The sequence below is a fragment of the Pelodiscus sinensis genome, chromosome 2, assembly GCF_049634645.1.
Source record: "Pelodiscus sinensis isolate JC-2024 chromosome 2, ASM4963464v1, whole genome shotgun sequence".
In the NCBI taxonomy this organism is placed as follows: domain Eukaryota; kingdom Metazoa; phylum Chordata; order Testudines; family Trionychidae; genus Pelodiscus; species Pelodiscus sinensis.
The window spans coordinates 75935540-75950438 of record NC_134712.1 but is presented as its reverse complement, the minus strand read 5'-3'; the positions used below and the strand labels follow the sequence as shown (position 1 = coordinate 75950438).

The following is a 14899-nucleotide window of genomic DNA, read 5'->3' as shown; positions in this document are numbered from 1 at the left end:
TCCCCTTAGGCAGAAGCCAATCTGTTTTCTTTTGGCTATTATAACCACGCAATGTTCAGTATGTATCAAGTCTATAAATCTCAACAGCTACCACATTGTGACTTTAAAAGCTTAAACTTCACTTATTATTCATCCTTCAATAATACTAGAGATGAACAACAGCTAAATTACATCCCTCTGTCATCAACTTCAGCTGAAGTACTGTTGTCAGTGGCAGGAAAATTGCTACACTTCAGAGCAAATAAGGATTGAAGTGAAGGTGGCGGCACGACGGTACAGTACTGTATGTTTAAAATACACTGTATAATGTCTCTCAGGACTGCAACCTAAAGCAATAGCTGGATCAAAATGTGTCAAGATGAACACTTAATGTATCTTTCCCTGGCTCAGAAGAAAGCTCCTACAGCAGTTCCGCAAAGAGAATGCTAAAAGACATCTCAGAAGACAAGGCAGCAATGATAATCTTAAAATTAATACCCTTGCTCAATCCCTGAACACATTTAGAGGCAGTAGCCTATGCAAGTTAAATAAATCCAGCTTAGAACTTTTGTTTCACTCTTTTTATACCTCACTTAAAGTCACAGCTAAGAAAAACGTACGTATTCACAGTGTAAACACACAGTGTAAGACAGTTTTCATGATGGACCAGATTCTGCAACTTAGTCACACTGAATCATACCTTAGGCCATTAAGGATGCAGAATCTGTCCCTTTACAAATAAACTCATAATAAAGGTCAATAAAAAACAGTCTGCAATTGTCAAATTGACAAATATAACAGACTTCTTGGTAACAACGGACTTCAGTGTCACATTGCGTGAGGAGATCCACGCAGTTAATAAGGCCTAGAAAGTCTTTTTATATAAGCAATAATGATGAAGAGCCAGGGCATTTCCTGGGAATTGATGACCAGCTGGGAGACATAATGGCTCAAGGCAATGCCTCAGGCCATTAATCCAATCCAGTCATTAATTTCCCCAGGAAATGCCCTGGACCTCCATCATTATAGCGATTATAAAAAGGAGGAAAAGTTTAACATTGACTTTCAATTTATAATTAAAAAACCACTATCCCATATTTATAAAGCAAAGATACTCTCACTCTGTGATATGTTCTATTAGAAAAAAATGCAGTGACTACTGATGCTAGAATGAGCAGTTAAACCTTCTTCTCTCCCTTCCCTCCCCTCCCCTCCCCCCCAAAAAAACCTATCAGTAAGATGAGGATTTAAACTAAGCAAATCCTTAAGTAAAGAAAGCAAGATGAGTCTTCTTCTGAAGTGAGAGTTTAGTTTATTCACCATTAGATGAGCTAAGCAAAGCTGAATTGGATGTTCCCATATAATTACTTCAAAATTGACAGCAACATTATCATTGAGTGCTCATTTTCTTTCTTGACAAACAAGAAAGAAAACACCCTGTGTATCTTAACATGTCTTAATAGCTTGGCTTTTTGTCTGTAATTGTCAGTACATACAGCACTTACACTTCTCCTTAGTTCAGCTTTATGTAAGAATTACTATAAGCAGTAGAAAATTTCAAGGTACATTAACTAAGATGAACAAAGTGGCCTATCTTGATAAAAGCATGTCTGTTTGTTCACGTGTCTGTCACGCTCAGTTGCCTTATTCCCTTTGTCTCTTCCTTACTCATGTGCACTCAACTCTTCTAAACTAGAATACCTGTAAAGTTTTAAAATTTCTTTCCAAGTCATAAGCCAATGAACAGGTAAGTTTAGGGTTAAAAATACAGGGAAGGGAGTTAGCTTGTATCTGAAATAAGCAGATAGAACAAAAACACTATCTGTTCATAATCAACCCTCTAAGCACCAGATATACACAGCAGGAGATCAAACCACAATACTCCACTCAAATGACCAAAATCTCCCACCAGTAAGAGGTCACATGTATTTTTGACAACATAAATACTATAGCCATTCAGATTCTTTTTTCAATTAGCCTTCGGGCTGGCTGATTAGCTGGCAAACTCGGTTTGAAAGGGTCAGTTTGTCCAGAACTGGTATTTCCACTTTGGAAACTGCTCAGGCATGTCATATACCTGTGTTCACTGAACAGTGCTCTTTCAGGACTATGTCTGAAGTTATTGCTTGACACCAGAATGTCAGAGGGTTTCTGTAATCACCTACTGCAGCTAGCATTAGAAGTATTGCCTGAAACACAGTATTTTATGGTATGCAACATAACTGCTGAAAGTTTTACTGATTCTGGACACCTAATTCCAACTCAACAAAAAAAATATTCTTCCTCATGTTTTTTTAATTAAGTAACTTTGGGTTTAAACTCATCCCAAAAAACCCTAAACTCAACAGATAAGGATTAGGAGGAGGGAAAGCATGTGTGTAGGTGGGAGGGCTATTGATGCATATACCAAAACCTATGCAGTAGTTTTGACAAGACTACTTACTTTGCTTACATGAAACATACCTACCCAACCTGATCTCATTCCACAGTTACACTATGCCTAACTCAAGGAATTATACTATTATTATATATTTTGACATTGTGAGATATTGTCTATGTTGACACTATGGTAACTAATGCAACTGTGCAACCAAAGCCAATTTACTTTTTTAAAAATAAGGGTAACTAGGATACAGCACTATTGTAATAAACACACACAAGATTAAGGCAATTGTCACATTAGCTCTCTTGCTAACCCTCTCAGATTAAAAGTACACCCTCCTTACTAAGGTGTAACTGAGTATTTTCTTGGCTGTTTCCTGCATTTATGAGATTTAAACAGCTTATTACATGGAGAACACTAGGTAATGTTACTTATCTTCCAAATTCTTATCTAATAGTTTCACTTGATTCACATAACTCTCAAGGCTACAGCAAAAAGAAAGCAGGCCCTTGGATAGTCCAGTTAGTAATCCTATTGTTCTGGGAACACAACTCTAAGCTTTTTGCTTAGTAGTGGTTTGGGATTTCATACCTCCTTCCTCTCACCAGGAAAGATGATTAAATCTAAGCTTGCTGTTAAGTCACAGAGAGCCCAAACTTGCAGCTAACACCAGAAATCAGGGATCAGCGCAATTACTTGTTAAAGAGCTAGGAGAGCACAGAAGTTTAGTAACTTGCAGCAGAATTATTTCATGCCTGTACAGTGAGACTGGCACTAGAGGGCCAAAAAGGCAGCACCTGCCTGTCTGAAGTGTGGCAACTCTGCTGCTCCCAGGGTGTGCAGTGTGCTTTGGTCCTTGCAAAGGGGGCTGGTGTTGGCTGGAGCAGGCGGGGGGAGGGTTTGGGAAGCGAAGGAGGGGTTGTGTATAGAGATGGGTCGGGTTTTCTTGTTACCTGTGTGGGGGAAACAATAGCAGGTGAAACTATTGTGGGTGAGTTGGTGCTTCTGTGCCCATTGGCTTCGGGGAGGAGGAGAGGCAGGGGGTCGTGTTTCACTGACACCACCACCACGGAGGCGGCAGCAGCAGCGTCCAGAGGCTCGGCGGGGCGGAGGCAGAGTCTTTTGGGGGACGAGGAGGGGCCGCAGACCTCCCCCCCGGCCGCGGCCGCCCCAGAGTACACCGCCTCGTAGAGGGAGCGCTTGGCCGGGGTCACAGCCGCCGCTTCTGCCTTCACTTGGGGGCCGTCGCTGTCTTTGGGGAGGATGTAGGTGTTGGCCGGGGCGGGCGGGGGCCGGTGCCGGTGCCCCCCGTTGAGGATGGCCTGGGCGGCGGTGTAGCAGCCCCCGGCCGCCCCCGCCGGGTGCGGGGGGTGCCCGCCCAGCTTGGTGCCGATGCCGGCGATGCTGTTGAGGGTGGCGATGGACACGGCGCCGATGCAGTGGTTGGTGTAGGTCTTGGAGAGCTTGGCCGCCTTGGAGAGCATCTGCATGCGGGTGCCCAGCAGGTTCTTGCCGATGGCCTTGTTCTCGTACCACGTGACGTCGCCCTCGCTGCAGTGGTCCCGCGGGCGCTGGAAGAAGGCCTTGCAGAGCGGGTTGCGCTTGGCCAGGTACTTGACGAAGCTGGAGTAGGGGCAGAACTCGGTGCCGGTCTCGTACATGCGGGGCAGGTTCTCCTCGTCGCTGCTCTCCGCCCGCTTCTTGCTCCAGGAGGAGGAGCGCGACTTGTGGTAGGGCCCCAGGGACTTGAAGTAGACGAACTTGCGGCCGTCCTCGTCCATGGCCAGCCCGAAGGAGTCCTCCTCCAGCTCGCGCTGGTTCTCGCGGCCCCGCGTGCAGAAGTACATGCAGGTCTCGAACCAGACCTTGTTGAGCAGCCCGAAGGGGCTCTGCGTGCTGAACACGCTGCAGGTGTACAGCTTGCGCAGGTCGGCCCGCGTGATGGCTTGCTTCTGCACCACTGGCCCCGCGCCCTGCTCCTCCAGCTTGCGGATCACCGCCGCCAGCGTCAGGTTGGCAGCGCGCAGCTCCGGGTCCTTGGTCAGGTCCAGGGTGCGGCAGTAGGGCGGCTCGTTGAGGTAGCGGTTGAGGGAGCTGCGGATGCTGATGAGCGAGGACTTGGAGTAGAGCTGGCCGCTCTTGGAGCGGGCCTCGGCGTAGAAGGAGCGCAGCACCCGGCACAGCGCCCCCTTGTCCATGGTCTCGAAGTCCGGGCTCTGGGACTTCTCGCTCAGGTACTCCCGGAAGATGCGCACCGCGTAGCGAGTGGCCAGCCGGGTGTTCTCGCTCAGCCGGGCCCGCTCGGGGCGCTGCAGCAGCAGCTCGCTCTCCGGGTCCGAGTCCTCCGCGCCCCGGGCGCTAGCGGGCACTGGGGCGCCCCCCGCTGCTGCTGCCCCGCCGCCGCAGCCGCCTCCAACCCGGCCGCCACCGCCGCGAGCGGCGTCCAGCCCCACGCTGCCCCGGTCCATACTGATCATATGGACCGGCTCGGGCACCAGCGGCTCCTCCTCGGCGTCCCACTCCAGCCCCATCTCCTCCTCCTCCTCCTCGTCATCCAGCAGCAGGAGCCCCCCATCGGCGCCGTCCTCCTCGTCCCCCGTTATCTGCACCTCCTGGATCTCATCGTCGTCCTCCCCGTCCTCGTCCTCCCCCGCGCTGCAGTAGTGGTGGGGGCGGTGGGTGCCGCCGCGGCCCGGCGGCCGGTCCCCCCCATTGTTCTCCCCGCCGCCGCCGCTGCCGGTGTTCCAGTCGCCGCCGCTGCCAGGCATTCTCGCCATATTGCCGTCTCCCTGCCAGTCCTCGGGCAGGGCGCATGCGCTATATTGGACCGCAGCGCTGGAGAGCTTTTGTGTTTAATGACCTTCAGCTACCGGGAGGCAAAGCTGGGCTCTTAAAGGGGCCGCGCGCTCCCAGCGGCGGCGGCAGGGTGGGGGGAGGGAAGGCAGAGCGCGGCGGTCCGGGCGCTCAGGCTGCTGGAGGTACTTACCCTCAACTCCCTGCCGGCCGGCCCGCGGGCTCTAAGCGGTGCCTGAAGAGCCGCAAGTGCCCTCCATAGCCCCGGGCTCCCGGGGGGGGGGGGGGAGAGAAACCTGCTTCCTCCCCCCCAGCCCCGCGGTGCAACGAGAGGGGGGGGGGGGGGCGTTTGCACCGCACAGGCTCGGCTGCTGCCGCCTGCCTGGCCCCGCTACAGCCCCAGCAGCAGCGCGGAACTCACTCTCGGACTCCGGCAGGAATGGAGCTGCCCCTGTCATCCCGCCAGCCTGGCGCCCCCGGGCCTCCGAGAGCCGCTGCGCACCGGGCGCGGGCTCCTTGACCCCACAGCGACCGGGCGGTAGAGCCCCGGCTGCAGGTGGCCGCGGGGGCAGTCAGCGCTCCTCGTCCTCTCCTGGGGAGCGGCTCTCCCCGCGCTGCGAGCGAAAGGCCGGCTCGCCGCCTTGCTGGGTCCGGCTTTGCAGGCAGCCCGCCTGGGTTTTGCGTTGTTGCTTGTGCTAAGAAAGCAGCAAGTAGCACAGGAAGCCTCCGGGCTTGTAAAAACCCACGCGACACTCCGCAGGCAAAGAGGCAGTCCAGATCCAGCCGGACCCTGGGACAGCACAGCCACAGCCACCAACTTTCTCCTCTGCTCCAGCCTTGCAAAAAGAACTTACTTACAGCTTCATCGTTGAAAAATTAGATCCCACGGTGGCAAAAATCGACCCCTTGATACCCTCTAAGACCCCCGGCTATTGCCCCATTTATCATTCACTTTTCTGCTAACATTTTGAAGATTTCACAACCTTCTCTCCCTCAGGGGGTTATTCTGATCATTTTTCTCCTTTCCTCCTTTTGTTTTCTACAGTTTTAAGCTTTCAAAAACTTAGTCTAAGCAGCACAAACACACAGGCAGAGTCTTCTTTTTACAAACATACAAAGAAGGCAAAACCCCACACAATATAAAACGGAAGTGATCGGAAAACAAACATCACTACATAATATCACACATCTGGATAGAGTAATTGAGTGACTCAGTGCTTTTGCTCCTTGCTGACCCAAAAATATCATTCCCCCCACCCTTTTTCTGGAGTTGGGGTATTTATTTTCAGCTAGAACAAAGGTGTGAAGAAATTGTGTTGAGAAGTCAGAGCCAATACCAGAATATAGGATATTGATTACTAGGTAAGGGGGAGAATCTGTGGATACTGTGATCACAGAGGTGATGGAAAACTGACATTACCTAGGGTAAGTTTCTTTTTTAGAGTATTAAGAATGGGTTGGTTTTAGAACAACTTCATTGAACCCCATCACCTCTTCCCAGGATGGTCATATTTTGACAAGTGACTTTGTAAAAAGCAGGATGATGAAGGTAGAAGTTTCAGAAACCCATTACACATCTTTAATAATTATCACCTGTTGGCTTACCACTAATTTTTTTTATAAGCAGATAAGGTTGAAGCCTTGGCAAGGACATCATTTATATGAAATTTAAGTCAGCAGTACAATGATCCATAAAAACACTATGGATGAATAATACAAAGCTAGCTTATTAGGCAAAATGGGGGAGGGGGAGAGAAGAGTGCACATTCTTAGTAATCCTATTGGAGGATGTGAATTATGGCAATCTTCTCTCCATAACAAAGGCCTGTGCTTTTGTTCATATATGGCTCACCTGTAAGTAAGGTGAAGTGTGGTGATATTTTGACAAATGACTTTGTAAAAGCAGAATCACAGGGGGTTACACATGTATTGTGTCAATTTCCAAATCAGAAGTACTGATATTACAGTTGAGGTTTGAGGGGGGTTTTAAACCTATCAGTTTCAAAAACTAAGATGATATTTTGTTTCTAGTGAGTACTTCACCACCAGATGTACTCAACATGCCAAATGGTGCTTCGTTACACTTGTGCATCTCTATTGCCTTCACTTTGGCTGCATAGATAAAACAAAGGGCAGAATTTGAACAAAATGGAGATCCAATTGTATAGATAGCCCTGCAACTTACTTAACAGTTCTGTTGGTGAGTCCTAAAAATCCAATTTCTTAATGATGCTATGTTTTTGCAATAAGAGGAAAACAGAGAAACTGAATACTCAGCAGATCTTTTGGTAACCTTTTAGACTACAGATTCACCCTTTTTAGCCTTGATTCCATTTCAATGCATGTAAACACATACATTTATATTAGAGAATTACTGTGGGATGTGGCATTTCTCCCCCCCCCCCCCATGAATTACTGTTACTAAATTCTAATCAGAACTTATATCCTCACTGGAAAGCTGCTTTTCAGACCACCTTCCCTCTCTTCTCTCTCCCTCCCCCCCACATTATTTCATTGTCACTAATGGATTAGTTGCACCCATGTGGTGCAGCTTAGTTTACATTTCATCAATAAGAATGTTCTAACTCCATTCTGTGAAATATTTGCAGACAAAGTTTGACATTTCTCACTATACTATGAACATCAAAGAAAATAGCATGTTCCTTTTATAGATTCAGACTGAATGCAAAAAGTTCCTTCACCCACCACCTATGGGAATTTTGTTGGCTACTGAACAGTTGCTGCTTTTTTCGTCAGATGATTTCTTGATTTATAAATTGAAATAAATATTTGCCCTGGGTTGTTGCTGTTTGCAGTCATTGCACCTGAAATCAAAATCTGAATTGCAGAATTACTGTTTGGCAATTAAAGTGTTGGAGCATACTAATCTGTCGGAAATTCCTTAATGTTGAGAACCAAGGATTTTTACTCTAAGCCATCTAGAACAATTTTCAGTTTAAGTAATCCATGAGTCAGACAAGACAGCCAATTATTTTACACCAGGCTAAATTTCAGTGTAGTCACTCTAACAGGAACGCACACATGAAGCTCACCCAAGTAATAATGCTGCAGTAGAGAAGACTGCTAAAATTATTAACCATAGTTTCAGTAAAGACAAATTAGTATGCAGAATAGATGAGCAAATTGTAGAGCAAAGTAGACAGATTTGAAACACAATTTTGATGCTACAGGAAAAACTACCATGCCCAACATATAATTGAAAGGAGTATTCTGTTACACGAGAGTAAACCAAGAGTAATAACACAGAAGTCAAAGAAGTTACAGTGCTTACCCTAATGTAACAGAATATTAAAGGCACTGATCATATAGGAGATATTTTTTACTGTCAAAAGTAATCTCCTGTCATATATAGCTTTCTATCATATTATTTGCAGCCCAGTTTTGAGCTAGAGTCTAGGAGACTGTACACTTAGGAAGACTAAGTTAGAACAGACATTTACAAAGCTGAATAAGATGTCGTGAATAAGATCTGAAAGACAAAATGAGAACTTGTGAAAAAACCCATCTTAAAGGCTAGTGAGTGTCCCAGAGTTTATTTTTAAAATTAGCTCTGCTTGCCTACCCTCCTCTCTCTGGCTGCTTTCGCTTTGCTGAGAGCACCTGTTTGAATGAAGTCATCAGTGTCATCACCCGGCAGGAACATACTGTCATGCAGCAGGAAAAAAATAATTTTTTTATATATAGATATATAGAGAGAGATCCTATCTGTGCTAAAAACCATTAACTAATCAATAATTGATTTCCTTTTAAAAAATTTCAGAGAGGTAGCTGAATTTGTTGTTTTAAGTTTTTCCTGTTACAGACTAATAGTCTAGTAGCACCTTAAAGACTAACAAAACATGAAGATGGGATCATGAGCTTTCGTGGGCACAACCCACTTCTTCAGATGTCAGGAGCTAACACTCCTACCATCTGAAGAAGTGGGTTGTGCCCACAAAAGCTCATGATCCCATCTACATGTTTTGTTAGTCTTTAAGGTGCTACTAGACTGTGCTTAAGTTTTTAAAAATTGTTACTTTAAGGGTATAAGATCGCAGAAAACATGAACCCACATGTACAAAAATTCAGTACCTCTGAGGGCAAAAGAACATTTTAAAAATGTTTTAAATAGGAAAAGCCATCAGTTTGACAGCTTCTTGTCTGGAGGTTCTTTCAATCATTGATTCCTGATTACAGAAAATCAAATGTTGATAGACCTGGAGAGTTGCAGGTGGAGTCAAGTACATGAGAATCTAAAGGAAATAAAAGAACTTTGAAGTGTGATAAGAGAGGAGAAAAGCACATAGTGACATTTATATTAAGGTTGCCCATGTGTCCTAACACTCTAGACACCTGAACAAACAGGAGGGAATTCAGAGACTAAATAGTTTACAAGGTATTGTAATTGGGGAGAAAATAGCACTTTATCTTAAATATCAGGTAAGAAGTTTTTCTGGAGAGGAGACTTAGCCTGAACAGCTGTATCCCAAAAGAATGGGAAGCCCTAGGTTGCGTCTACACTGGCATGATTTTGCACAAATACTTTTAACGGAAGAGTTTTTCCGTTAAAAGTATTTGCACAAGAGAATGTCTGTACTGGCATGTGCCTTTGCGCAAAAGATTTGCTTTTGCGCAAAAGCATCCATGCCACTGTAGACGCTCTCTTGCGCAAGAAAGCTCCAATGGCCATTTTAGCCATCGGGCTTTCTTGCACAATAAATTGATTTTACCTGTCTACACTGGCCTCTTGCGCAAAAACACTTGCACAAGAGGACTTATCCCTGAGCGGGAGCGTCAGAGTATTTGTGCAAGAAGCACTGATTTTGTGCATTACAACGTCAGTGTTCTTGCGTAAATACTCATGGCCAGTGTAGACAAGTGGCAAGATTTTGCACAAAAGCAGCCACTTTTACGCAAAATCTTGCCAATGTAGACACAGCCCTACTGTTCAAGGCATTTAAAGCCAAGTTGACAACTGCAACAGAAACTGAACTGTAGAGAACAATTCTACACCTTCCAATCCTATTTGCTCAAGTCATCTAATTCTGTTGCGGAATTACTGAAACCCTAAGGCTATGTATACACAGCAGCGTTATTTCGAAATAACGGACATTCCGACAATGTCAAAATAATGTTGAGTTAGAGGACTTCTTACTCCGACTCCTATAACCCTCATTTTACAAGGAGTCAGGGAAGTGGGAAAAAGAGTGCTCCAAACTTCCTGCTATGCAGACAGCACCAAAAGCTGAAATAAGCTATTCTGATTTAAACTATGCAATTGATGTGGCTGAAGTTGGGTAGCTTATTTCAGCTTTGGTCCTGCTATGAGATGTGCCCTAATTGATGCATCTGTTTCACCTACCATGGAGCTAAATAAAGCCAGAGCTCTGCAATGTGCACCATGAACATGAAGTCATTGCAAGGTTGTGGCCTATTCTAACACAAACCTTCTCCAAGCTTGTAAAATAAGGTACATTTAGAAGTGACATTAAGCAAGTTTTAACAGCAGGTTGTTAAACAAGTAACACCATCAATATATCTGCCCCATTGATGTTCACCACTGGCCTCAGTTTTCCTTTTTTCAGTCCCCCTAAATATTCATTCATATGCCACAGAACTAGTATTCCAAATTAAGATCTCCCCTCTGGGTTCTGGTTTAATGGTTTTACACTAAAGATAGTCAACTATTTATCCTGTATCTAACTCCAAGCCCTCTGAAACCTTTTTTCAGAGCTCCCCACTAATTTTGCTCCTGTCCCAATCCCTCTGCAGATATAACTCACCAGTTCCATAGCTCTTCCCTAGACAGCTATCCGTTTGTAGGCTGCTGCAAAAAGCCCCAAACCAACTCTTTCCAGTTCCTAATCTCCCTCAGATTGAATTTGAGCAACTTTTCATATGGTTCTTGTAGGCAGTCCCTGAGCCTGTCTCCACATTATTCTTCCTGGTCACATGGCCCTTCTAATCAGGTTCTTCATGAAGATTTCCCAGGTACTAAAAAGATCCAGAATTCTGTCCTTAAAAAGCCAAGTGCTGTAAGGGACATGTTAACACTCTGCAGGGGGCAGAGCCCAAAAGGGGATTCTGTTTATAAAAGTGCCCAAAGGGCATCTAAATGTTTTGAGGAAAGAAACGGGAAAAATGCAATGGGAGTACAAGACATTCAGAATAAGGGATCTGGAAGGGGACATTGAACAGAAGACACCCCCAATACAAACCACGTGATCATAATCAAGGATGTCTCAAACACTGCCCAGAGGAATTCTGACCAGATGTGCAAATCCAAGAAGCGCAAGGGAAGAGGCCCCACAGTCAGAGAACCCTGTATCCAACACCCTTTTCCTATAGTCCCAAACGGTCATTTTGGTTCGTGCTAGGAGTAATCTGTCTAATCCTTGGCAAGAAGGGGGTTCCTCTCAAAAGAAACAAATGAAGAGGTCAGAAAATAAAAAAGAGGGGCTCAACTAAGTATTGAGACAAATAATGCAAGAACAGGGATAGCAGTAAGGTTACAGAATCAAAACAAGGAATTCAGAGGGCACTAACCCAACAACCAGGACAATGCCCACTATTTAGAGAATGAATCCTAGGAGTCAATGGTTACCACCCAGTCTGTGTCTGCTTGGATACATGAACAAACAGGTGACAAGCAATAGGCTCCACAGTCACAGATAGTCCACTCCCTTGTCTAGCTTCCTCCTCTTGGATGAACGAGTGACCATGGTGGACAATGCTAGGGGGACATTATGAAGTCTCTGGACGTTGTAGGGCCAGAGATAGGCTGCGCCTAAATAAAAAGTAAGATGGGAAGTGCAGCAACGCTAAAAAGATTGCGGAAGTGGCCTGCATACTGGTTTTGAGGACCGCATGAACCACACCAAAAGCTACACGGTACCTCTTATTTGGAAGATAGTAACAAGTCCTGATACTGGACATCTGAGCATGGTGGGAGAGTTAGGAAACAGATGGTATGGAACATGACTGTCTGTATGCATGTTGCTGATTGAGGCATGATTCACTGGAAGATTGGACGTTGTTAAGTGAGTCCTGGTAATGCACTGGAGGCACTCAGTGGAACGGGCACAATGTGATTGTGCATGCATGCAGTAGAAGACCTATGCTCAGTTACACACCAATTAACATCTAGTGTAGAAAAGGACTTTTAGTATTTCAAAACTTATTAGCTGGTCATGATTAACCCTAGATCTGACAGGCTTCAAATAATTTATAAAAAAAACCAACCCAACACCCTTGCATGCACAACAATGTTAAATCTGTCTACAGCTTTAATACCAAGAAAGTTAAAATATGTTAACATATTGTTTTAAACACAATGTATTTTCACTGGATCTACAAGGTCAAACATACCAAAAGTGGTGGGCCAATAATAATGGAATTACAACATAACTGCTTTGTTACAATATTGTCTATTTAGATTGTAAACTCTTCAGGGCAAGAACTTTATCATATGCCTCATAAACCTTGTCGTCACTATGAAGATTTAAAAAAAGTTAAGACCCCTTGAGACTCTTTTCAGCTGCAAAAGAAGGGGATTCCTTTTTGTTCCCAGAAATATAGATGAATCTACAGTGTCAGGCCCCTCAAGCCACTTTAAGAAATGTTTTATTGGTGCATTCCCATTTATAGAAGCTTTAGCAGCTTTTTCAGAAGTTGTTTGAAGTTAGTGTGGAGTGCATTATTATTTAATATGTTAATGTTTCACCTCATTTTTCTTTCATTCTGTGATGCTGACTGCAATTTAAAACAAGCTGTTTTCTAATATATGGTAACTTTGTTTAGCTACTGTGGTGACTGTAAAGTGTTTGTGTATATAAAAGACAAGATAATTCAGTACTCCAGAGATTTCCCAATTACCTTAAACTGAGGCTATGACAACTCACTCTCTCTCTCTCTCTCTGTGCTGATAATAAAAACGAGTCTTCAGAATTGCCTGACAGGGGTATCTGTGAAGTACGCTTGCTTTGGAAAGTGGCAAAGGCATTTTGAAGACTACCAATACAGAAATGAAATAATGGAAGTCATTCCTGTATAACCACAAAGCCTTAATTATAGGTACAAGTTTACACTTTTAGCTACACGGTATTTTTCCATCTAGATTTGAAACTGATCTCAGTAGAAAATAGGCTTTCATCATTTCGTATTAATATTTTATTTTGGCCTATGCTATGTTTTGTGGACCAGAATTATGTTTGGATATGTAGAGTAAATCCAATAAATAGTGACAGATTATGAGACAGCTGGAAAGATTTTTAAACATTTATTTCTTAATTTGGCACTGCACTGAAGTGCCTTTTCTAATCTTAACACTTCAAAGTAAATGTTTCATTTGTGAATCTCTCCCCCAACCTACCTTTCCATATGAATGAACTCCAGAGATGAGATTTTGTGCTGAACTCGAGGTGCAGTATAGAATTTGCAGTCTAGCAGAAGGGGTTGCTTTATGCTCCCTTTGAACTTCCTGGATCATGGGCTATTCTTGGAACTGAAGTAGCCCTAACCAGTGTTCCCTGTAAGCTGTGCAGCCGCTCAGGAGAGATTCCAATGCTACCCAGCTGATTAGCAGAGCACCCACAGATAGGTTTTCTGTTTCTACTGGTGGTGCACATTTACATGCCTCAATGCACATACATTTATTCTGCACATGGATTGAAGAGATTGGAGGGTACATTGCCCTAACTTAAAATAGCCCAGTGGATGCTGTGCTTCCTCAATTTCTGCAATACAGGTTGAACCTCTCTACTCCATCACTGACTGGTCTGGCAACATACATGGTCCGGCATGATTTTAGTTGGCTGGATGTCGACTTACGTTTATGGCCAAGATTCCTACAGACCGTAAAGTTTGTTTATGGCCACCAGTTCTGGCTGTCAGTGTTCTGTGATGTTATTTAGCTCTAATTTACCCTAAAAGTCTTTTAAGAGCCCAGTAAGCAGTGGCAGTATGGTTTTTATGCTTTATCTACTTATTCACTTGTGCCAATACAGTAAAATTGTGTAACACCACTAATACTTTGTTAGGAAGAGGCTGATAAGCCTTGGCTAGACATAGGCTTATATAGGGTATATAAGTACAGTCATACATTATTAAGCAGCACTGCAAGCATTGTTCCATTTATTTGCTTCAGTGAAATTAAAATAAGAGACCCACTCACTACAATATTGACCTCCCATGGTTCAGCAAATTCTCTACTTTGGCACCCATCAGGTGCTAAGGGTGCTTGATTAGAAGGGTTCACTCTGCACTGCAGCCCAGGCCTGCTCCCAACAAGCCCATCCTTCTTTCAGCCCTATCTTGGTATCTCTCTACAGGAAGGTTTATAAGGTGTTCTTCAGGAGGAGTAGTCTTACAGCTGTCCTCTAAGATGCCTTCACTGGGGGAGGCCTTTTATTTGGCATAAGGAGCCAGAGCAGGGATTAGGTTCTCCCCTGCCACCCCCCCCCCAAAGTTTAAGTCAAATTGAAAAGTAAACCCAATCTTTTAGCAAATTGCTAGACTCACCAAGGAAGATACTTGCGCCTGTCTTCGCCCCAGCTCAGTCCTTCACCAGATGGTCTCAAATACACCCTTAGGGTGTTATGACACTCAGTACTTGATTTTCTAATGCACTCATTATCATACATAGATTATTTTAACTGAAGTCTCTTCACCCCTGTCAGCCTCCCTCCTATCTTGTCTTTGTTTTGTAGCACGTTTTAGGAGTTTTCTTTTGTGATGTCTGTGTTG

At 44.6% G+C, this 14899-nt stretch overlaps 1 protein-coding gene across 8 annotated transcripts in view; it reads right to left on the bottom strand.

Annotated features, from left to right (window-relative positions):
* The window catches only part of KCTD1 (potassium channel tetramerization domain containing 1), a 139633-nt gene that overhangs the window by 92074 nt on the left and 32660 nt on the right, over positions 1–14899 (bottom strand). Inside the window, exon 1 of one of the 8 annotated variants that reach the window (XM_006127189.4) lies at positions 5577–6378. The exons of 2 other annotated variants lie outside the window; for them this stretch is intronic. Coding sequence is in view for 2 of the 6 variants with exons in the window: in XM_075920807.1 (XP_075776922.1) it covers positions 3316–5139 (1824 nt within the window). In the remaining 4 variants the exon portion in view is untranslated. 5 more of the 8 variants (XM_075920811.1, XM_075920807.1, XM_075920806.1 and 2 more) reach the window with 5 other exon arrangements.